The sequence below is a fragment of the Sorex araneus genome, chromosome 2, assembly GCF_027595985.1.
Source record: "Sorex araneus isolate mSorAra2 chromosome 2, mSorAra2.pri, whole genome shotgun sequence".
Classification (NCBI taxonomy): Eukaryota; Metazoa; Chordata; class Mammalia; order Eulipotyphla; family Soricidae; genus Sorex; species Sorex araneus.
Genome location: NC_073303.1, coordinates 208,787,924 through 208,810,656, shown reverse-complemented (window position 1 = coordinate 208,810,656; position 22,733 = coordinate 208,787,924). Strand labels below are relative to the sequence as shown.

At 50.0% G+C, this 22,733-nt stretch overlaps 1 protein-coding gene across 1 annotated transcript; it reads right to left on the bottom strand.

The window, feature by feature from the left end:
• Nucleotides 1-14,992: 14,992 nt before the first annotated feature.
• POLR2D (RNA polymerase II subunit D) lies at nucleotides 14,993-22,536 on the bottom strand. The gene is made up of 4 exons (XM_004601672.2): nucleotides 22,418-22,536; nucleotides 18,595-18,775; nucleotides 17,821-17,916; nucleotides 14,993-15,500 (listed from the first exon to the last, which is right to left on the bottom strand). The coding sequence occupies exons 1-4, from the start codon at nucleotides 22,488-22,490 to the stop codon at nucleotides 15,422-15,424; spliced, it is 429 nt and encodes a 142-aa protein (XP_004601729.1). The 5' UTR covers nucleotides 22,491-22,536; the 3' UTR covers nucleotides 14,993-15,421.
• Nucleotides 22,537-22,733: the final 197 nt, after the last annotated feature.

Here is a 22,733-nt window from a genome sequence, read left to right as displayed (position 1 = left end):
AACTCAAAAAATAAATAAAACATAAAATTCTATCCCAGGGATAGTCTCAAAGGTATAAAGTGATGTTGAAGGGCTGGATTTGGTTTTGTTTGGGGGCTACCCCTGCCTCGGTCTGTTCCTGCTAGGGCTTGGGAGACTACACTAAGTGCCGTGCCTGCATTGAACCCGGGGCCTGCATGCAAGGCTGCAAGGCAAGTGCCTTGCCTCTGCACTGTCTAGCCCACTGTTCTCCTCTCCTGTGGAGGTGTCAGGGATGGAAACCACATACCACCAACCCTACCGTTGTGCCACATCGGTACCACTGCTACCACTTTATTTGTTTTGTTTTTTTTGTTGTTGTTTGCCTTATTTTCTTTAACTTTTTATTGAATGTCCATGAGTAGACCATTACAAAGCCGTTCATGACTGAAGCTCAGTTATACAGTAATCCAACACCCATCCCTCCACTTCTGCTACCTCGTTAGGTATTACCGAGGATGGCAAAGTTTTATTTTTTTATTTATTTTGGCTTTGTGGGTCACAGCTGGCAATGCACAGGGGATACTCCTGGCTCATGCATTCAGGAATTACCCCTGGTGGTGCTCAGGGGACCCTATGGGATGCTGGGAATCGAACCCGGGTCGTCCGCGTGCAAGGCAAACGCCCTACTTGCTGTACTATTGCTCCAGCCCCCATAGGATGGGAAAGTTTTAAAGGAAAAAACGGAAAGCAGCCTAAGTGTTCAGCAGCAAAGAATAGCCAAAGATGGGCAAATCAGTACCAAAAATTATTTATTTATTTATTTATTTATTTATTTTGCTTTTTGGGTCACACCCAGCTGTACACAGGGGTTGCCCCTGGCTATGCACTCAGGAATTACTCCTGGCAGTGCTGGGGGGACCATATGGGATGCTGGGATTCGAACCCGGGTCGGCCGCCTGCAAGGCAAACACCCTACCTGCAGTGCTATCACTCCAGCTCCCAAAAATTATTTCTGTATTAGACATTAACAAATCTCTGTTCCAAGGAGAAAGATGCTCAGTTTGGGGAGCTGGAGAGAGAGTACAGGGGGTAGGAGTGATCCCTGAGGACAGCCAGTAGTAAGCCCCGAGTGGTGCGGGTATGGCCCCAAATTAAACAGAGGCTGGAGAGACAGTACAAACGGCAGGGAACGTGCCTGTACTCAGACAAGCCTGGTTCAATCCCCAGCGCTCCATGTTGTCCCCTGAGCACTGCTTCGAACGGTCCCTGAGCACCACTGGGTATGGCACAAAACCAGAAAACAATACTTGGTTTCCTTCTTCTTGTCTATTGGTACCAGGGATCAAACCCAGGGCCTCATAACAGCCCTTCAACTTGCTACCTCCCACTGAGCTGCATTTCAGGTACAGTTCTTATAATACCACAAATACTTATCATCTGCTTTTAGCAAACGTGAAATTGAGAAAGTTTCTCAAAACTAGAAATTGACCTCCCATTTGGCCCAGCAATACACTTCTGGGAATATATCCAGGGGCCGGGGGTGCAAAAACACACAGCAGAAACACCATCTGCACGCAAACATTCATTGCAGCACTAGTCACTAGAGCCAGAATCTAGAAAGAACCTGAGTGCCCAAGAACAGACAAATGGATAAAGAAACTATGGCACATCCTCACAATGGAATACTGTGCAGCTGTTAAGAAAAATGTCATTAAATTTGCCTATAAATGGATGGACCTGGAAAGTATCATGCTGAGTGAAATGAGTCAGAAGGAGAGGGACAGATACAGAATGACTGCATTCACTTGTGTTGTATAAAAATACATGCATAGTAGAAGACTAATATCCATGGCCAGGGAAATAGGGATTAGGAGGACTGGCCAACGGTTGGATTTAACCACAAGTGTGTGGGGGGCTGAGGGTAGGTGAGATAGAGAAGACAGTATGACAATAATAACGGAGAATGATCATGCTAGATAGGAACTGAGTGTTAAAGGTAGGTAAAGGGATATTTTTGATAACCTTTCAGTATCAGTATTGCAAACCACAAAGCCCAAAAGGAGGAGAGAGAGAGAGAGAGAGAGAGAGAGAGAGAGAGAGAGAGAGAGAGAGAGAGAGAGAGAGAGAGAGAGAGAGAGAGGAGAGAGAGGAAGAGAGAGAGACGGAAGGAGAGAGAGAGAGGAAGAGAGAGAGACGGAAGGAGAGAGAGAGGGAAGGAGAGAGAGAGAGAGGGAGGGAGAGAGAACTAAAGACAGATTTGAGATTTGAGACTATGAAGACATTTGCAAGGGAAGTAAATGGGCATTAGATAACACTAAAGAATTTTTTTGGGCGAGGAGGAGACACACCCAGCAGTGCTGAGTTTATTTCTGGTTCTATGCTCAGGGAACACTCCTGCAAGCTCAGGAGACCATATGGGGTATCAGGGATTGAACCTGGGTCAGCCACATGTAAGGCAAATGCCCTGTCTCTCTGGCCCAATTTTAGTTTATGTGCTGCCAAAGCAAGCTGTTGTTTTTTTGTTTTGTTTTTGTTTTTGTTTTTTACCTTTTGGGTCACACCCAGCGATGCACAGGGGTTATTCCTGGCTCTGCACTCAGGAATTACTCTTGGTACTCGGGGGACCATATGGGATGCTGGGAATCAAACTCGGGTCGGCCACGTGCAAGGTAAACGACCTACCCACTGTGCTATTGCTCCAGCTCCACAGTTTTCTTTATACATATTCATATATTTAACCCAATAGAACTTATAGCCTTCTCCATCCCTCCCTATATACCACATTCCACACTGCCACCCCTTAGTCACTGAGTCTTGGTACATACGCAACAATTGATTTGATATTTTTGTATTCGTGGGCTAGAGACCAAGGAGTGGAATCACAGAATCATATGGGAGTTCTAGGCTGATTTTTTTTTTTTTTTTTTTTTTTTTTGCTTTTTGGGTCACACCTGGCAATGCTCAGGGGTTATTCTTGGCTCTGGCAGTGCTCGGGGGACCATATGGAATGCTGGGGATTAAACCAGGCTCAGCAGCATGCAGGATTCCTGGCTCTGCACTCAGGGATCACTTCCTGGAATGACTTGGGGGACCCTATCTGGTGCTGAGGATGGCACTTCGGTCAGCTACATGCGTGTACTATCACTATAAATCCAGCGAGGCAAACGCCCTACCTGCTGTGCTATAGCTCCAATAGTAGGGTTTATTTATTTATTTTTAGTTCTGTGCTTTCTATCTCTTGGCTATTCACCCTTCAACACATGGATGGTACACAGTATTTTCTCCCACTTGCTAGAGTATCTTTTATTTACTTATTTATTTTATTTCATTTTACTTTATTTTTTATTTTGCTTTTTGGGTCACACCCGGCGATGCACAGGAGTTATTCCTGGCTCATGCACTCAGGAATTACTCCTGGTGGTGCTCGGGGGACCATATGCGATGCTTGAATCGAACCTGGGTCAGCTGCATGCAAGGCAAACGCCCTCCCCGCTGTGCTATTGCTCCAGCCCCCTCTAGAGTATCTTTTAATCTTTAAGTTTTTAGAGGACACCCAGCAGTGCTCAGGGCTTATTCCTGGCTTGTGAATAATTTCCGGCATGCTTGGGACACTATCTGGGGTACGGGGGATGGAATCTGGCAAGCGCCTTGCACACTACACTCTCTCTAATCAAATAAATATCTTTTTATTTTTTTTTTATTGCTTTTTAGGTCACATCTGGCTCTGCACAGGGGTTACCCCTGGCTCTGCACTCAGGAATCACTCCTGGCGGTACTCAGGGATGCTGGGAATCGAACCCGGGTTGGCCGTGTGCAAGGCAAACGCCCTACCCGCTGTGCTATCACTCCAGCCCCAAATATCTTTTTATCTTAACCACCATCATTTGCAATTCAGAAACTTCTTAGTTCGATTTGATTGATTTCATTTTTATTCTTTGTCAATGAAGTCTAATTATCCAAAACCCCTCTGAAGTCAGTACCACGGAGTGTTATGCCAACACTTGCCTTGGTATTTTATAAATTTAGTTCTAATATCAAGGCCTTTAACATCTATAATATAAGGAATCCAATTTCTTTTCTTGGGCGGGGTCACACCCAGTGATGCACAGGGGTCACTCCTGGCTCTACACTCAGGAATTACTCCTGGCGGTACTCCCGGGGAACCATATGGGATGCTGGGAATCGAACCCGGGTCAGCCACGTGCAAGGCAAACATCCTACCCACTATGCTATCACTCCAGCCCAGCCAATTTCATATTTATGTCGCTGGCTACCATTTGTTAAAGAGGCTTTCCTTCAAAAGGAGACAGAACAAAGGGGAATGCCCTGCCACAGAGGCAGGGTGGGCTGGTGGTGGTGAGAGGGATACTGGGATCATTGGTGGAGGAGAATGGGCACTGGTGGAGGGATGGGTAAATGATCACTGTATGAGTGAAATGCAAACACAAAAGCAAACACAAAAGTTCATAAGTTTGTAACTGTACATCACAGTGATTCTCTAATGAAAAAAATTTTTTTTAAAAAAAGGCTTTTCTTAATACACTTAACACTCCTATTTTTTTTTTCTTTTTGGGTCACACCCGGCAATGCACAGGCGTTACTCCTGGCTCTGCACTCAGAAATTACTCCTGGCGGTGCTCAGGGGACCATATGGGACACTGGGACTCGAACCCGGGTCGGCTGTGTGCAAGGCAAACTCCCTACCCACTCTGCTATCATTCCAGCCCCAAACACTCCTATATTATTATTATTCTTTGAGCAGGGGGCACTGCTGGAGTGCTCATGTGCTGTAGACTGAGGTTGGCCACGTGCAAGGTCCTGCTCCTCAGTCTTTCAGGGGACAATACGGGATGCTGACCCGGCAATGTCAAGGCCAGTGCCCTACCCACTGTACCATGGCTCAGGCCCCTCTTCCCAGTTTGCTGACCTCAGCTCCACGCCTTGCCAGACTGCCTGACTACGCCTCTGCTTCTCTTTTTCCTGTCTCCCTTCCCACACAGCTCCCTTTTCTACGCCACAGCCAGGATGAGTCTTCTTTCTCACTTACTCAAAACCTCGGGAACTCCCCACCCCTCTTTTCTTGGTTTTGGGGCCACACCCAGCAGTGCCAGGTGATCATTCCTGGCTCTGTGCTTAGGAGTTGTGCCCTGGCCATTCTTGGGGGCACCCTGTGTGAGGGACTGGCCCAGAACAGACCACAGGAATCAATTCAGCTTTCTCAAGACTCTTTCTACAGGAGCCCGCATGGCAGAATAACTTGATTTTTTGCCCGTGAGCAAGGAATTCGGATACAGGCGCCCCGGGTCACAAGAAGGGTGGTGGTCAGACCAGATGACCAGATGCTCCTCACAAGACCCATATCACACGACCCATATCACAAGACCCAGGACTGCCCCCAGAACCAGGACATTCCTGAATATTGGCGCAAATACTGATCTCTAAAACCATAGGCTAAGGAGTGATGTCCTTTTAAATGGATTGGTTAAGAAAGTTTGCAATATTACAAATCTATTGGCTATGAAATGCGCGGGCTTTGCTGTAATGGCCGGGGAAGGCCTATATAATAAGATCTCCTTTGGAGAAGCTCGGGGTCTTTTGCCCAACCTGCTGGACCTGCGTGTCCATGTAGGCAGCTGGACCCTGGCTAGCCAGTCTTACAATCAACCCTGCTTGCTGTTTGCAGTCTCTTTGCCATTACAGGGAGATCTGGATCTGCGCCCTAACACCCTGCAGTGCCAGGCATAGACAACAACTCCCTGCCCCCCATCTTGTATGTCAAGCATGTGTTCCAGCTCTCTGAGCCATTTCCCTAGACCCAAATAACGTATTTTTGTTTGCTTTGGGGTCACACCCAGTGGTGCTCAGAGGACCACAAGCAGTGTCAGGGATCGAACCGACGTTTGCTAATGTGGCAGGCAGGCAAGCACCCTATCTACTCTACTATTTCCTGGCTCCAATTTTCCTTTTCATTCCTCAGAATTTTATTAAAACATCCTGGATTACAAAGCAACGTATAGGTAGATTAAAAAAATTTTTTTTTTTTTTTGCATTGTGGGTCAGCCTGGTGATGCACAGGGGTTACTCCTGGCTTTGCACTCAGAAATTACTCCTGGCAGTGCTCAGGGGACCATATGGAATGCTGGGGATTGAACCAGGGTCGGCAAATGCCCTACACGCTGTGCTATTTATTGCTCCAGCCCCATAGTTGGATTTTTGACATAAAATGTTCCATTGCCTGTAGGATAACATTGCCGCAGGTAGTTTAGGTTTATTTGGGTTACTCCCATCACAGTGCTCCTGTTCCTCTGTATTTATTTGTAACATATTTCTTTGTGCTCTGTTAAATTGTAAATATTGTTTTTCTCTTCTCCTTGAGTCCTTTGCATAGTTTATTCAGAGCAATGTCCTTTTTGTATGGACACAGGAAGACAGCAAATGCTACCCTTTTGTAACCTGGGAGTCATTTGACTCCACATGATAGATATTTTCCTCCTGTGCATCTGTTCTCTCCACCTAAACCTCAGCTGCCCTTACTTCCTAGCACCCCAAAAGCAGGGTCCCGACAAGAGACGAGATAGACCCAGGGCAAGCGGTGAGTTTTGTGCTACCCTGGCATCGAGATGGGCCTGGCCAAAGTGCCTAATTCTTAACTATAAGTTAAGAGCTTGGTCGTGGACAAATGGTATCATGATCCAAACAGTGATAACTAGATTCGGACCCTGCTAGGTTTAGGAATGATTAATCTGGCCTGAGCGCTGTAGTCTGAGTCTGTGGCAAGATGTTCCCAGGAGAGCTGCCCTACAAGCCTCAAAATATCTCACTGTGTCCATACAAAAATAACTAGTATTAAGATGTTGATTGAGTTTCTGGACTGAGGGAAGGAGAAAAACACCTTAAGAGGTATTTTGCCTGCTGGCAGTCAGGAAGGGCTTTGGAATACCTTTAGGTGGTGTTTCCTTTGAGCCTGCTGGGCCCTGGGAAGGGCTTTCTTATGTTGATTTTGCTACGGGACTGGGTGTAGCAGGGACAAGTGGGGGCGGGGAGCAGAATCCGGAAAGCTGGGATTGGGAATGAGGGCCAAGGAAGGGAGAATGCTGGGGGAGAGATGGGCGAGTTGGAAGAGAGAGTGAGAGAGTCGTTGGAAGAGAAGCGGTGAGAATCGGAATCCTGAGAGGAGAGAGATTGCGAGGTTGCGAGAGGGAGTGCGGGAGAGACGGGAGGAGCCGGGACTGAGGGGCAGTGTGAGGCTAGAAGGGGGGCTCAGAGAGATGGAACAGGGGAGAATGGAATAAATGGCCACTGATCAACCAAGCGGCTTGTTGTAGGCCCTCATTTCCTCTTTGGTCAGCCCCATGGCCTGGGCTGCCCTGGGACCACCCCTGAGCCCAGGCACCGATGGGGAGAGCCACCAGGGCTCTCTCTGGGCCGCGCCTAGCAGAGTTTTTTACAATCCCCTATCCCACCAGTGTCAACTCTGCTCCCTTCTTATTTATTTATTTATTTATTTATTTATTTTTATTTTATTTTATTTTATTTTTGCTTTTTGGGTCACACCCGGCGATGCACAGGGGTTACTCCTGGCTCTGCACTCAGGAATCACCCTGGCGATGCTCAGGGGACCATATGGGATGCTGGGAATCGAACCCGCGTGCAAGGCAAATGCCCTCCCTGTTGTGCTATTGCTCCAGCCCCTTTGCTTCCTTTTTAAATCTCAACTCCTATTTTTTTTTTATTTTTTTGGCTCGTACCCAGTGATGCTCAGGATTTACTCCTGGCTCTGCACCCAGGCACACTCCTGGCAGGGCTCAGGGGACCATATAGGACGCTGGGCACAGAAACCTCCCTGGTTGGCAACACGGCAAGGCAAATGCCCTGTCCCCTGTGCTATCTCTCTAGCCCCACTCCTGATAATGTTCTCTGGATTTGGGAGGCTGTTACTTGTATTCTCTGCACCCTGACCCCCACCCCCACTCCCACCCCCATATTCCTATCTGCACTTCGTACTTTCCCACCCTCCAGATTGTTAGGATCTGGCCCAGGACAGTCTATTTAGCTTTTTTTTTTTTTTTTTTTTTTCGGTCACACTTGGCAATGCACAGGGGTCATTCCTGGCTTATGCACTCAGGAATTACCCCTGGCGGTGCTCAGGGGACCATATGGGATGCTGGGATTCGAACCCGGGTCGGACGCTTGCAAGGCAAACGCCCTACCCGCTGTGCTATCACTCCAGCCCCTATTATCTTTCTTAAGACTCTTTTTACAGGAGCCTGCATTCTAGAATAACTTGTCTATCTGTCCTGGAGCAAGGAATTTGGATACAGGCACCCTGGGTCGCAAGAAGGGTGGTGGTCAGACCAGATAACCAGACCCATATCACAAGACCCATATCACAGGACCCAGGACTGCCCCCAGAACCGGGACATTCCTGAATATTGGCGCGAATACTGATCTCTAAAACCATAGGCTAAGGAGTGATGTCCTTTTAAATGGATTGGTTAAGAAAGTTTGCAATATTACAAATCCATTGGCTAAGAAATGCGCGGGCTCTGCTGTAACGGCCGGGGAAGGCCTATATAAGATCTCCTTTGGAGAAGCTCAGGGTCTTGCCCAACCTGCAGGACCTGCGTGTCTGTGTAGGCGGCTGGACCCTGGCTAGCCAGTCTTACAATAAACCCTGCTTGCTGTTTGCAGTCTCTGGAGTCTCCTTGTCGTTATAAGGAGATCTCGATCCGCGACCTAACACAGATCAAGTCCGAGATCTCATTCATGGCCTAGGAGCTCTACCACAGAATCCCAGTTTCCTACTCTTTTGGGGGCACGGGGTGGCACACCTGGGAATGCTCCAGGGTTACTCCTGGCTCTGCATTCGGGATCACGCCTGGTAGTGCTCGGGGGACCATATGGGATACCGACCAGGTGCAGGGCAAGTGCCCTACCCGCTGTACTGTCACTCAGGCCCATTTTCCCGTTCTCGACAACTCAAATAGTCCAGGAGAGCTGCAGTCGTGGTATCCTGCTCTCACCTTTGAGGCCGTTTCTATGGTGAGCATTCAATAAAACACTGAACAAACAGATATTGAGAAGGCTTTCAAAGCATGACTTGGGGCTGGAGCGATAGCACAGCGGGTAGGGCATTTGCCTTGCACACGTCCGACCCGGGTTCGATTCCCAGCATCCCATATGGTCCCTCGAGGACTGCCAGGAGTAATTCCTGAGTGCAGAGTCAGGAGTGACCCCTGTGCATCGCCGGGTGTGACCCAAAAAGAGGAAAAAAAAAAAGCATGACTTTTCTGGACTGGCAGTCAGGAAGGCATGGCTTTTTTTTTTTTTTAAGTTTTTGGCTCATATTCTGCAGTGCTCAGTCAGGGCTTCCTCCTGCTGTCCTCAGGGATCACTCCTGACGGTGCTCAGGGGACTGTCATACATGGTGCTGGAATCAAATCAGAATCAGTCAGTATCTAACCACTGTATTATTTCTCTGACCTCAAAAAGTTCTTTACTTAAAAAAAAAAACAAGGGGCCGGAGCGATAGCACAGCGGGTAGGGCGTTTGCCTTGCACGCGGCCGACCCGGGTTCGATCCCCGGCATCCCATATGGTCCCCCAAGCACCGCCAGGAGTAGTTCCTGAGTGCAAAGCCAGGAGTAACCCCTGAGCATCGCTGGGTGTGACCCAAAAAGCAAAAAAAAAAAAAAAAAAAAAAACCCAAAACTGAATTTTACCAGTGCTGGAAAATCTTTGGGAGAAGTCTTCTGAGAAGAAATGTAAGCAATAAATATCAGGACCATATGATGAAAGCTTTTAGGGTATCTAACTAGTTTTTGTTTATTTTAAATTGGTTTTGGGGCATACCTGGCGATGCTCAGGGGTTACCCTGGCTCTCCACTCAGGAATCACTCCTGGTGGGTCTTTGGGGACCATATGGAATGCCAGGATGGAACCCACTGTACTATTTCTCCAGTATGACTATTCTTTAAATGTGCTTCTAGAACTAAACAGTGGCCAACAGAATCTGTTGATCAGATTCCACAACCATCAGGGTGGCGTTACAAGTAATTCCTTCGTGTGAAATCTTATTTTTCCCTTCAAGGCTGGGGATAGAAATTACATCTCATGCATGCAAAGCATGATCTTGCCACTGAACTACATTCCTGGCCCTGAGCACTTTTGTTTAAATCTGCTAAGTATCTTACTGCCATTAATTAGTGCCTACCTACTATACATGGGTATAATATGAAAGATCATCTGACCAAGACAAAAGCTAGCACTGAAGGGGGGGCATAATGTGTCAGATCCCAAAAGACTCAGTTTTTCCTCATTCAACCACTTCAAAGACTAGGTATCACTGTCATCCCATTGCTCATAGGTTTGCTTCAGTGGGCACCAGTAACGTCTCCATTGTGAGACTTGTTGTTACTGTTATTGACATATCAAATACGCCACGGGGAGCTTGCCAGGCTCTGCCATGCGGGCGGGATACTCTCGGTAGCTTGCCGGGCTCTCCGAGAGGGACAGAGGAATTGAATCCGGGTCAGCCACATGCCAGGTAAACGCCCTACCGCTGTGCTATCGCTCCAGCCCCAAAGACTAGGTATGGAATAGATATTATACACATTAGATACCTGAGAACACTGATCAAGTCTCCCAAGAAATGAAGTTGCCAGAGTCTGAGAGATTCGACAGTGCGTGGGGCATGTGCCTTGCATGCAGCTTACCCAGGTTTGATCCCAAGCATCCCATATGGTTTCCTGAGCACCACCAGGTGTGATCCCTGAGCACAGAGCTAGGTGAGCCCTGAGCACTGCTAGATATAGACGCGAATTGGGCCAGTAGCACGCAGCCCACCCGAATTCGGTCCCTAACACTGCATGGGTGACCCCGAGTACCGCCAGGACCGAGTCTTTTTTTTTTTTAAATTTTATTGGTTCATGTTTCTTTCTTTCTTTTTCTTTCTTTTTTTTTTTTTTGCTTTTTGGGTCATACCTGGCAATGCACAGGGGTTACTCCTGGCTCTGTGCTCAGGAATTACTCCTGGCAGTGCTCAGGGGACCATATGGGATGCTGGGAATCGAACCCGGGTCAGCCGCATGCAAGGCAAACACCCTACGTGCTGTGTTATTGCTCCAGCCCCAGGACCGAGTCTTGATCAATCAAGAGTAGCTTCTGAGCAGGTTAGGTCAGGCCCAACCCACCCGCACCTCCAGACGAATTGGGCCAGGGAGCTATTTCAGAGGTGTGTAGTGTATGATTAACTAGACAGCGGGTTCAATCCCTGGCACCCTCTGTGCTTCCCCCTCCCCATGTCCCCAACACTGCCAGGGTGGCTCTAGTGGTCCCCAGAGCCACTTCATCTCACAGCATGTTCCTGGACCGGAGCACGAACCATCATGTCTGCTGAGTTAGGGCAAGTATCACTGGGAGTCACCCCCGGGCACCCTGGGCCCAGCTGGGCGGATCCCGCCCCAAGTGAAACCATGGATGGCGCTGGAGCCACTGTACAGCTGGTGGGGTGCTTGTCTGGCACAAAGCTGCCTGGCTTGGATCCCCAGCATCCCATGTGGCCCCCCGAGTCTACCAGGGCTGACTCCTGAGTGCAGAGCCAGGAGTCAGCCCTGAGCATCGCCAGGCATGCGCAGTTCCCCTTCCCGCAAAACGTATACCAGTGACTGGGGCTGGAGAGGTAGCACGTAGGTTAGGGAACTTGCCTTGCAGGTGGCTGACCCTCATTCGTTTGAGCCCCAGCAACACATTTGATCCCCGGGTATACAAGCTCAAAGCCTGAAGCAAGTCCTTAGCACAGCCCAGTGAGGGCCAGAAACAAAAATACCCAGCTAGTAACTTAGAGAAATCAAGGCATATAAAATATTTTTGGGGGTGGGGGGGCGGGAGGTACATACCGAGCAACGCTTAGGGGTTACTTCTGGTTCTGCGCTCAGGAAACCACATGGGATGCAGGGATCAAAGGCAGGTCGGCCACATGCAGGGCAAACATCCTACCTTCTGTAGTCTCCAGACCAGAATATTCTTTTTTTGGTTTTTGGGTCACACCCGGCGATGCACAGGGGTTACTCCTGGCTCTTCACTCAGGAATTACTCCTGGCGGTGCTCAGGGGACCATATGGGATGCTGGGATTAGAACGCGGGTCGGCCGCGTGCAAGGCAAACGCCCTACCCACTGTACTATCGCTCCAGCCCCCCAGACCAGAATATTCTTGCCTTAGCAACTGGCATAAAACTGTTTTTTATGCTAGAGACATGGGTCAGCAGGGGAACACTTCCTATGCATGTATGATGCCCTTTTTTTTTTTTTTTTTTTTTTTTTGCTTTTGGGTCACCCCCGGCGATGCACAGGGGTTACTCCTGGCTCTGCACTCAGGAATTACTCCTGGCGGTGCTCAGGGGACTATATGAGATGCAGGAAATCAAACCTGGGTTGGCCGCATGCAAGGCAAACGCCCTCCCCACTGTGCTATCGCTCCAGCCCGTTGATTTTATTCTTTATGGTCCACATCCAGGGTGCTTGGGGGCCAGGGGTTCTGAGGACTGAATTCTGTCAATCCAGGCACACTTCAGTCCAGTTCAGCCCTGAGCCATGTTTTATTTTCTCACCTTTTCTTGGCCAGAAGTCAGGGTGGGGTGGTTAGAACTCTCCTAGCAGTGCTCAGGAGTGACCCCTGGCAGTACCAGGACGCAAATACACGTTGGCTGCCTTATCTCATGTGCTCTGTCTCCAGTCTTCAATTTGTCACTCGAAAGTCTTGTTTTCGTTTGGGGCCATGCCCGGTGATCCTCAGGCTGTACCACGTGGGGATCAAACCCAGGCCTCCTGCCTGCAGAGCATTACCGAGACTGTCGAGCAACCTCTCTGATCCCAGGAGAAACAACCTACTCGCCAAATATACTTCAATTTATACATATTATTCATCGGACACTGATTTACAAATTTGCTGAACAGGTTTTCAAGCACAATGACCTCAATTCAGCCGCTCTGTGAGTTACTGCATCCTTCCTCCGGTGGCTCTGGGCTTCTTTCTCCCGCCCCTCCCCGCCCCCAACTGAATTCTTGAAGGACACATTTTTTTTTTTTTGGGGGGGGGTCACACCTGGCAATGCACAAGGGTTACTCCTGGTTCTGCACTCAGGAATCAACCCTGGCGGTGCTCAGGGGACCCTATGGGATGCTGGGAATCGAACCCAGGTCGGCCGTGTGCAAGGCAAATGCCCTACCTGCTGTGCTGTTGCTCCAGCCCCAAAGGACACATTTTGAAGCTTAATGAGTATATGGTTGGGGTCCCTGTGTCTGAGTGACTTAGATGTATGGATACCGTATCTCTGCACTTGCCTTGAAAAGCCCCGTTACCCCAGACCTCCCGAGTCCCCGCAGTCCTTCCCTGGCATTTGTGTCTGTAATCTAGAACCCACCTGTGATACCTCCCATTCCCTACGTGTTATCTTATACACCACAGATTACTGCGGGCATTTGTATTTGTCCTTGTTCTTCTGAATTCACCTGAGATCCTCGAGTTCCAGCCAACTGGTAGCAAATTGCATGATTTCATCACCCTTGTGTCTGCAGTGTCCCACTGGGTACGTGTGCCACACCTTCATTAGCCACTCTTCTGTCAGTGGACATACCTGAGTTATTTCCATAACCGAGCTACTGGACTAAGTGCTACCATGTACATAGGTGTGCTTATCTTTTCTTTTTGGGGCGCGGGGGCGGGGGGGAAGGGAGGCCACACCCAGCTCTGCTCAGGGCTTCTTCCTGGCTCTGCACTCCGGGATCCTGATGAGGCTCTGGGGACCACATGCAGAATCATGAGCCTAATTTGGTCAGCTGCATGCAAGCAAGCACTGTATCTACTCTTCTCTCCCTCCTATCCTTTCTTTGAGGGGGGAGGGGGCCACATCTGGTGGTGTTCAGAGCTTACTCCTGCTCTGCACTCAGGAATCACTCCTGGTTGGCTCCAGGGACCATGAGGTGCCAGGGATTGAACCCAGGTCAGCTGTGTGCAAGGCAAATGCTCCATCAACATCCTCTCTCCGCTCCCCTGATGTTGCTGCATTAGCACATAGGGTCCCCCGAGCCCTGCAGGGGTCATTTCTAATAGCCAGGAATAGCCTTCCCGCCCGCCCCCCCAGGACCAGAGAGAGAGGCTGAGTGAATGCCCTGCACGCAGGACGGCTGGCCCCGACACCGTATGCGGTTCCCCAAGCCCTACTGGGGACACCTCCCAAGCACAGTGACAAGTAGACCCTGTGCACCACCAGCTATGGAAAAAGAAAAAAGAAAAAAAAGACGAAAAACTCTGAATCTTCACCCAGCCAGCGTCTCAGCAGGCGCGACACTGGGACCTCAGGGCTGTGGCGCTGATCCTTCACACTCACCCCCACCTGCACCTGCTTTCCTCCCCATCTACCACCTCAGGGCTCTTCTTAGCACGGCACCAGGACAGCACTCTCCCAGTACCCCCGTCCTTTAAACCTTACAAACAAGGTGACCCAAGTGACGGTACAGGGCTTAAGGCACTTGGCCAAGACCCGAAATCTCTGTCACCTCACACGGTCCCGAGAAATAGGAATGATCCCTGAGCACAGAGCCAGGAGTACAATGAGCACTGTCAGGGTGGCTCCCTGAACAGAAACAACAGTCAGTGGTAAAGCTCCGGCCTGAGACTTGAGTTCATGTAAGTTCAACCTCTGGTATCGCCCCTATGAGCCAAGTGTGATCCCAGCCATTAGGTCCCACTGCCATGGGCTACCCGGCCCACCACCATAAAGGGTACACAACACTGGAATGTGTAAGCACCGACCCCAGGACGCAAGCCCCATCCACGGAGAGGAAAATCGCAACATTGTAAGGCTCTTGCTTTGTATGCCACCACGTCAGTCTGAATCCCTGGCACTGCGTGTGGCCCCCCAAGTAGCACCAGGGCTGATTCCCGAGCACAGCAAGAAACAGCCTCTAAGTACCAGTAGGTGTGGCCCCCGTCCTTTAAGGCCCCTCAAAAAAAATACCCAGAAGAAACAAAAACATTCTCCTGGTCAGCTTTAATTCTTTTCACATTTTGGTAAACTGTTGCTGCCTGTCTCAGTCCTGTGTGTTCCCGGGTATCAGAAACTCTCAGTATCAGACACACTGGAATCTAGAGGAAGCATCGAGAGTCAAAGCAACAAGGAGCCAGGAGTCCGGGTATGAGGTTGTCGTGTACGTAACAGAGAAGTCAAGGATGTTGGTATGAGGCTTCAGCTATTTCACCCACCCAGAGGCCAGCTCAAGAAGCCTGAGGCAGCCCCCACAGTGAAAGCCTCGCTGTGAGGACAGCTCATTACAGGCCAACAGTCCAGCTCCTAACGGCGACTGAAGCCAGGCCAGGCTGGGCTGCCGCCGCCAGGGACACGGGACCGTCTTCTCCATGGGATTTCCGCACGGTCGGCCAGTGCTGGGCCACGGCAGGAGATCAATACTGGAAGCTGCGTTTCGTCTGGATGTCGTCAAGGATCTGCTGGAGCTCCTCATCTTCAAACCGGCCCTCGAGGCTGCAGGAAGAAAACCCCAGAGAGCCTCAGCAGCTGGCAGGGCCCCTGCTTCACTCCTGCGCACCCGCTCGTGACCTGAAGCTCGGACAGCATGACCGGGAAAGGATTTCTTTCTGCGTTTCATGTTAAAAACAACACGAAGCGCATCAGATGTAGAAAAGGTATAAAAAGGTAACCCGGGGCTGGAGCGATAGCACAGCGGGTAGGGCGTTTGCCTTGCACGCGGCCGACCCGGGTTCGATCCCCGGCATCCCATATGGTCCCCCAAGCACTGCCAGCAGTAATTCCTGAGTGCAAAGCCAGGAGTAACCCCTGAGCATCGCTGGGTGTGACCCAAAAAGAAAAAAAAAAAGGTAACCCATGGGGCTGGAGTGATAGCACAGCAGGGAGGGCATTTGCCTTGCAAGCACCCAACCCGGGTTCGAATCCCAGCATCCCATATGGTCCCCTGAGCACTGCCAGGAGTAATTCATGAGTGCAGAGCCAGGAGTAACCCCTGTGCATTGCCGGGTGTGACCCAAAAAGCAAAAATAAATAAATAAATAAATAAATAAATAAATAAATAAATAAATAAATAGGTAACCTTAAGCCTTATCTCTACATGCTTCTGATTTCTTTAATAATTAGAAACAAACTGATGGTTCATTTTTAATTTCTGTTGGGTTTCAGACCTGCAATGTTCCATCACTGACTCCAGCACCAGTGTCCCCAGGTTCCCTCTCCGGCCCCTGCAATCCCAAGTTCATCTTTTTTTTTTTAATTTCTGACAGATTGTTGTCAAGTTTCTGTGATCACAGCAATAAACACTGGAATAAATATTTCCATGTATACCTGCAAGTTATTTAGGACATACGCCCAGGAATGGATACACTTATTTTTTTGGACCACAGCTGACTGTGCTCAGGGCTTGCTTACTCTTAAAAATATGAATTTCTGTTTTTTTTTTTTTGTTTTTTGGTTTTTTTTTTTTGCTTTTTGGGTCACACCCAGCGATGCTCAGGGATTACTCCTGGCTTTGCGCTCAGGAATTACTCCTGGCGATGCTTGGGGGACCATATGGGATGCCGGGGATTGAACCCGGGTCGGCCGCATGCAAGGCAAACGCCCTACCCACTGTGCTATTGCTCCGGCCCAAAAATATGAATTTCTGAATTAAATGTGGCCAAGACAATCTTTATTTGACTGTTCTCTAAAGTGACTGTGTGTGTGTGGGGGGGGGGGGCAGGAATCCAGTCCAGTGTAGGTGCGTGTACACACACACACACACACACACACACACACACACACACACACACACACACACACACACACACACACACACACACACACGTGTACACAGTACTTATCCCTGCAGTTCTGAGTTCTGTTATAAAATAATGATGCTCCTCTTTTTTTTTTTTTTTTGCTTTTTGAGTCATACCCGGTGGTGCTCGGGGTTTCTCCTGGCTCATGCACTCAGGAATTACTCCTGGCAGTGCTTGGGGAACCATATGGGATGCTGGGAATCGAACCCAGATCAGCTGAGTGCAAGGCAAACGCCCTCCCTGCTGTGCTATCGCTCCAGCCCGTTACAGAATAGTGAAAAGGAGAATGCGGGCTTCAGAGCCAGCACAGCAGGCAAATTGCTTGTCTTGCACATGCCTGACCCAGGTTCTATCCCAAGCATCCCTTATGTCCCCCAAGAATCACAGGAGTGAGCCCGGAATACTGCTGGGTGCCCCCTCCCACCAACAAAAAAACAAAACAAACAAAAAACCAGCAGAACAACAACAAAAAAAATAAAGAATAAAGGTGGCCAAAAGATACCTCAAGATCTGGAGTGCAAGAAGAGCCTGGAATTTGAGTCTAGCACTGTTGCATGTGGCCCCAAGTTTTCTTGAAACCGCCATTTTGAGCTGGGGAATGTGGCTCGGTTTAGAAGGAAGGAGGACAGGGAGGGAGTCAAGTGACTGGACTAATTTACGTCAGACTTTAGTCGCTCCTCACGTCTGTTAACCACTATGCAATAACCCCCCATCTTCAGGGGCTGGACACTCGCCTTCCAGGCAGCCCACCTAGGCTCAATCTGCAAGACCGCAATGGCCCCCAAGCATCTCCGGGAGTGAGCCCCGAGCACAGTGCCCTGTGGCCCAGAAACAGCAAAACAAAAAGACCATCCTTTTATTTTGTCCCTCTAGTCCCAGCCCCCTCATATTCTGTTTTAAATAAAGTCACACATTCAGCTTTGGTGATTATTAAATCATAAATGCACACACCTTGAAAGTAACTCTACTTTTAAGAACTGGCCCAATGCATGTAAACCACCCAAACTGTCACTGACCTTGGGATCAGAGCCTTGGACTCCTCAGCAGTCTCTGGGCAGAGGTTGGCCAGACACGCCAGCTCGAACTTATGGAGTTTTTTCTGTAGTAATAAACTGAACGTAGGGAAGGAAAGAAAAAACAAATTTTTAGATGACGACCAGCAGGGCGGGAGAGAACACAGCAGGAAAGATGTTTGCCTTGCATGTGGCTGACCCAGGTTCGATCCCTGTCACCCAATGGTCCTAGGAGCATTACCGAGTGTAACCCAAAAACCAAAATAAAATATGATGATGAATACAAAACGCAATGAATTATTCAAACAAGGAAGATAAAAAGTAAAGCACTTGCAAAGTATCATGAGGTTCCCAGGAGGAACCAGAGATAGTAAGGACTATGAACTAAGGTATTTGCTTTGCATGTTGCCAACCCTGGTTTGATCCCTGGCACTGCTGCAAGTTTTACTATCAAGTAATAGTGATACTACATAAGATGTTTCGATAAATTTCAAGTAAATAATAAACTCTTTCCCTGTTCCTCTCTCCTCTCTCCCCTCTTCCCCCCCCCACTTCCTTCTCTTCCTCCTCCTTCTTCTGGGTCACACAGCAACGGGATCACTTCTGGTAGGGCCTGGGGGAACATATGGGATGGCCTGGATCAAATCTGGGTGCATGCAAGCACCCTATATGCTGTACTATCACTCTGCCCCAGTAATTATCTTTCAACAAAAGCTACCCTGCTCCACACACACAAAAATAAGTAAGATCCCTTTCTTTTATGGGTGTGGGACTTGCCTTCGAACACTGGCAATGGTCTCTCTGTTTTTGAAGCGACTGAAGCGGGCCGTGTAGTTCAGAGTCTTCATGAAGACCTCGGACAGCTCCTGCTCGTCCTCGGCGCTCTCGTTCTGCTGCTTCCGGTGCTCCAAAAGCATGTGCACTTCGGAATTCAGGAGCGTCTCGGCTGTTTCAAACTCTGTTTGGGAGCAGAAGTATGAGTCAAAAATAGTCCTTGGAAGATCACATTGCAAAGGTTTACTCTGCCTTTAAAACTAGTAGCCAGTGTCTGTCACTGGAGAAATTGAGGCCCCACAACCTACGATTTTACCTTCATTTATACTTGTGTAGCAGAAGGCACAACCGAGTTGATGAGATAAATTTCAATTACATGTTCTGAAGGGTAGGACTGAAGCGATAGCACAGTGTACGGTACGGCGTTTGCCTTGCATACGGCCAACCTGGGTTCAATTCCTCTGTCCCTCTCAGAGAGCCCAGCAAGCTACCAAGAGTATCCCGCCCGCATGGCAGAGCCTGGCAAGCTGCCTGTGGCGTATTCAATATGCCAAAAATAGTAACAACAAGTCTCACAAGAGACGTTACTGGTGCCCGCTCGAGCAAATCAATGAACATGATGACAGTGCTACAGTGCTGGGGGATAAATGTTTGGAAATATATAACGATAACACGCCTCAAATTCCAGTTCTGTACCTGTAGAAAGCTGCCTGTCCCTCTTCTGCCCTTTTACGTATAAGGCATCTTGATGGTGCTGGAAGGTGCTGCCCTCCAGATGTCTGTCTAATGGAGTCTGGGAAGTAATCGCAATCCAAACATTTGCCATCACATAAATATTTTAGAATTTGGCTGGAGAGACAGTGCAAAGGCGTCCAAGGCGTTTGCCTTGCACGCAGCCAATTCCATCCCTGCCACCAAATGGTCCCCCGAAGCACTACTGGATCTGACCCCCAAAACAATAAAACAAAAACAAAATAATCCTCTCGGCCATAACGTACAGGATCGTATGGTCACTGCAGCACTACTCACAACAGCCCAAATCCAGAGCCACCCAAGGGCCTAAGGACAGATGACTACAGTACAGGGGCCGGAACGATGGCACGGCAGGGAGGGAGTCTGCCTTGCACACAGCTGGCCTGGGCTGGATCCCTGCCATCTCGAGTGGCCCCGTGAGCACTGGAGGAAGGAAAGAGCAACCATGGTACATCTCCACAATGGAAAACTAGTAGGATGTAAGAAAAGGTGAAAGCATGCAATTTGCTACTGCATGGACAGATCTGTAGGGACACTGCTCAGTGAAGAGGTTCATAAGGAGGGGGACAGACGGAGAATGGCCTCTCTCGTGTGGGATATAACAAGTGCTTACAGGCAACAGAAAGAACTGGTCTTCAGCAGGAAGTGCACCTAGGTGGGGGGAATCGAATGGGTAGGACACGGGAACCATGGTGCAGAAGTGGACACTGGAATGATTCATCAAGAAACCCTGCCCTGCACAGCACTACACACCAAGGGGCCTAAAATAAAATTTGAATTAAAAAAGCTGAAAATTAAAAAAAGTGGCATCGAGAGGCTGCAGAGAGATAGTATAGAGGTGAAGACTTCTGCCTTGCAGCACGCCAACCTGGCTGACATCCTGACGCCCTAGGGATCTAGGGACCCTAGGCCCACGGCCAGGAATCACTCCTGAGCACTGATCGGTGCTCCAAAAAAACAAACAGAAGTAGATGTGAGTACTGGGGAGAGAGCACTAGGGCTGAAGCTGTGCCGTGCACGCCGGAGCCCTGGCTTCTTCCCCTGAGCGAGTCAGGAGTTTCCCCAAGCACACCTGTGTGACCCCAGGAAAGGCCCACTCGTATGGCAACCCTGTCCTAACTCTGTCCTACAAATCCCATCATCTCCCTGAGAAAAAGAACGGTCCCTGTGTTATCCCCGCAGAACCAGACGTTCCAGATACACATTCTGCAGGGCTACTTCCACGGCCTCAGGGATCGCTCCTGCCGGCACCGAGGACCCTGAGCTGTGCCAGGTGCTGAGCCGAGTTGGCCCCCGGGGAAGGGAAGTACCTAACCAGGGTACTAGCTCTCCAGCCCTACGACTGGGTTTACTGTTGCTTTTGCTTTGGGGCCACACCAGTGATGTGCGGGGGGCTTACTCCCATCTCCACACTCAGCAGTCACTCCTGGTGGGCTCCGAGGGCTAGATGGGGTGCAGGGATCGAGCCGGTCGGCCACATGCAAGGCAAGTACCCTACCCACTGTACTAGTGCTCCAGCCCCTAAATAAAAAAAAAATTTAATGGAATTTAAAGAGACTAAACAATAGTCTAAGAATACCACAACAAACAAACAAAATTTAAGGCAGGGAGATAGCACAATGGGTAGGCTACTGGTCTTGCATGCAGCTGACCCCGATTGAACCCCCTGCCCCACATATGGTCACAAGCCTACTAGCAGTGAACCCTGAACAGAGTTAAGGATAAGCCCTGAGTACTGCAGGGTGTGACCCCAAATCCGAAACCAAAACGCCCTCCTCCCCCCTGAAAAAACCCAAACTAATACTGCAATCTCAGAAGAGATGGAAGTCAAATCCCTGGGTATATCAATATTCTTTTTTTTTTTTCTTTTTGGGTCACACCCGGCAATGCACAAGGGTTATTCCTGGCTCTGCACTCAGGAATTACCCCTGGCAGTGCTCAGGGGACCATATGGGATGCTGGGAATCAACCTGGGTCGGCCGAGTGCAAGGCAAACGCCCTACCCGCTGTGCTATCACTCCAGCCCCCTCTTTTTTTTTTTTTTTTTGCTTTTTGGGTCACACCCGGAGATGCTCAGGGTTTACACCTGGCTCTGCACTCAGGAATCACTCCTGGCGGTGCTTGAGGGACCATATAGGACGCCGGGGATTGAACCTGGGTTGGCTGCATGCAAGGCAAATGCTCTACCTGCTGTGATCTCACTCTAGCCCCCATACCAATATTCTGGCTGAAAACCTGGGGCATCCTCAGGGGGTGAGCAGGCCACACGTCAACCCTAGGGAAGCCCTGGCAGCCACACCCACACCCCAAATCATACAAACGGTCAAGCTTCACCGCAGCCTGATCTTTGCAGGAACACCAAGCAGGAGGAATTCCCGGTACCCAAGACCCAGGACCCCCTGACGCCTGTGCAGCCATAAGACACCTCTGAGTTCCACAACCCTGCCAGCCCAGAAGGAGCACCGCAGGCTCCACGGGCAATCAACTACGCTGCACAAACACGAACAAGGCTCAACTAGCAACAAACAGCTCCGGAAACCCCCAAACGCCGGTTTCGGTAAAATCATTGTGAGATCTAACAATTTTCACAAGTTTTTCCTTTACTGAAAAAAAAAAATTTGCTTTTTTTGGGGTCACACCCAGCGATGCACAGGGGTTCCTCCTGGTTCTACACCCAGGAATTACTCCTGGCGGTGCTCAGGGGACCCTGTGGGATGCTGGGATTAGAACCTGGGTCGGCCGCGTGCAAGGCAAACATTGTACCCGCTGTGCTATGGCTCCAGCCCCCCTTTTTTTCTTTTGCTTTTTGGGTCACACCTGGCGATGCACAGGGGTCACTCCTGGCTCATGCACTCAGGAATCACCCCTGGCGGTGCTCGGGGGGACCTATGGGATGCCGGGAACCGAACCCGGGTCGGCCGCGCGCCAGGCAACCGCCCTCCCCGCAGTGCTCCGCTCGGTGGCTCCCGCCTTCGGCCCTGGCCTCCTTCTGGCCCCTCCAGGGTTCGGGGATCTCGGGCTGTCCCGTCCCTGCACCCGGGGACACTCACGCGCGGACGGCCCCGGGCCCCACCTTTGGGGAAGATGAGCTGGGACGCGTCCTCCTCGACGTCGGCCGCCCGCGGGTCGCAGCCGCCAGCCGCCATCACGGCGCAGCCCACCGGAAAGCCGCGCGCCGGACCGGAAGCGGAAGGGCGGTGCCTTCTGGGAGAGCGGAAAGGGCGGGTCCTTATGTGGGCGTGGCCGAAAGAGGCGGGGCCTCTGCGAGCTTGGCGCGGGAGGGCGTAGCCCATCGCCCACTGAGCTCCTGGAGCCTACTTGCTGTCCAGGCTGGTCCCCAGGATGGACGGACGGACGGAAGGGACTTGCCCGTAGCAGCGCCCGCCGTG

What these genes read in the sequence shown, in the direction of transcription:
- POLR2D (XM_004601672.2), bottom strand. Translation starts at nt 22,490, where the DNA reads ATGGCGGCTGGCGGCTGCGACCCGCGGGCGGCCGACGTCGAGGAGGAC. An exon ending in ACCATTGCCAGTGTTCGAAG is followed by an intron (nt 17,917 to 18,594) that starts GCAAGTCCCACA and finishes CCCTACGTTCAG; the next exon opens with TTTATTACTACAGAAAAAAC. An exon ending in TCCAAGGCTCTGATCCCAAG is followed by an intron (nt 15,501 to 17,820) that starts GTCAGTGACAGT and finishes TTCTTCCTGCAG; the next exon opens with CCTCGAGGGCCGGTTTGAAG.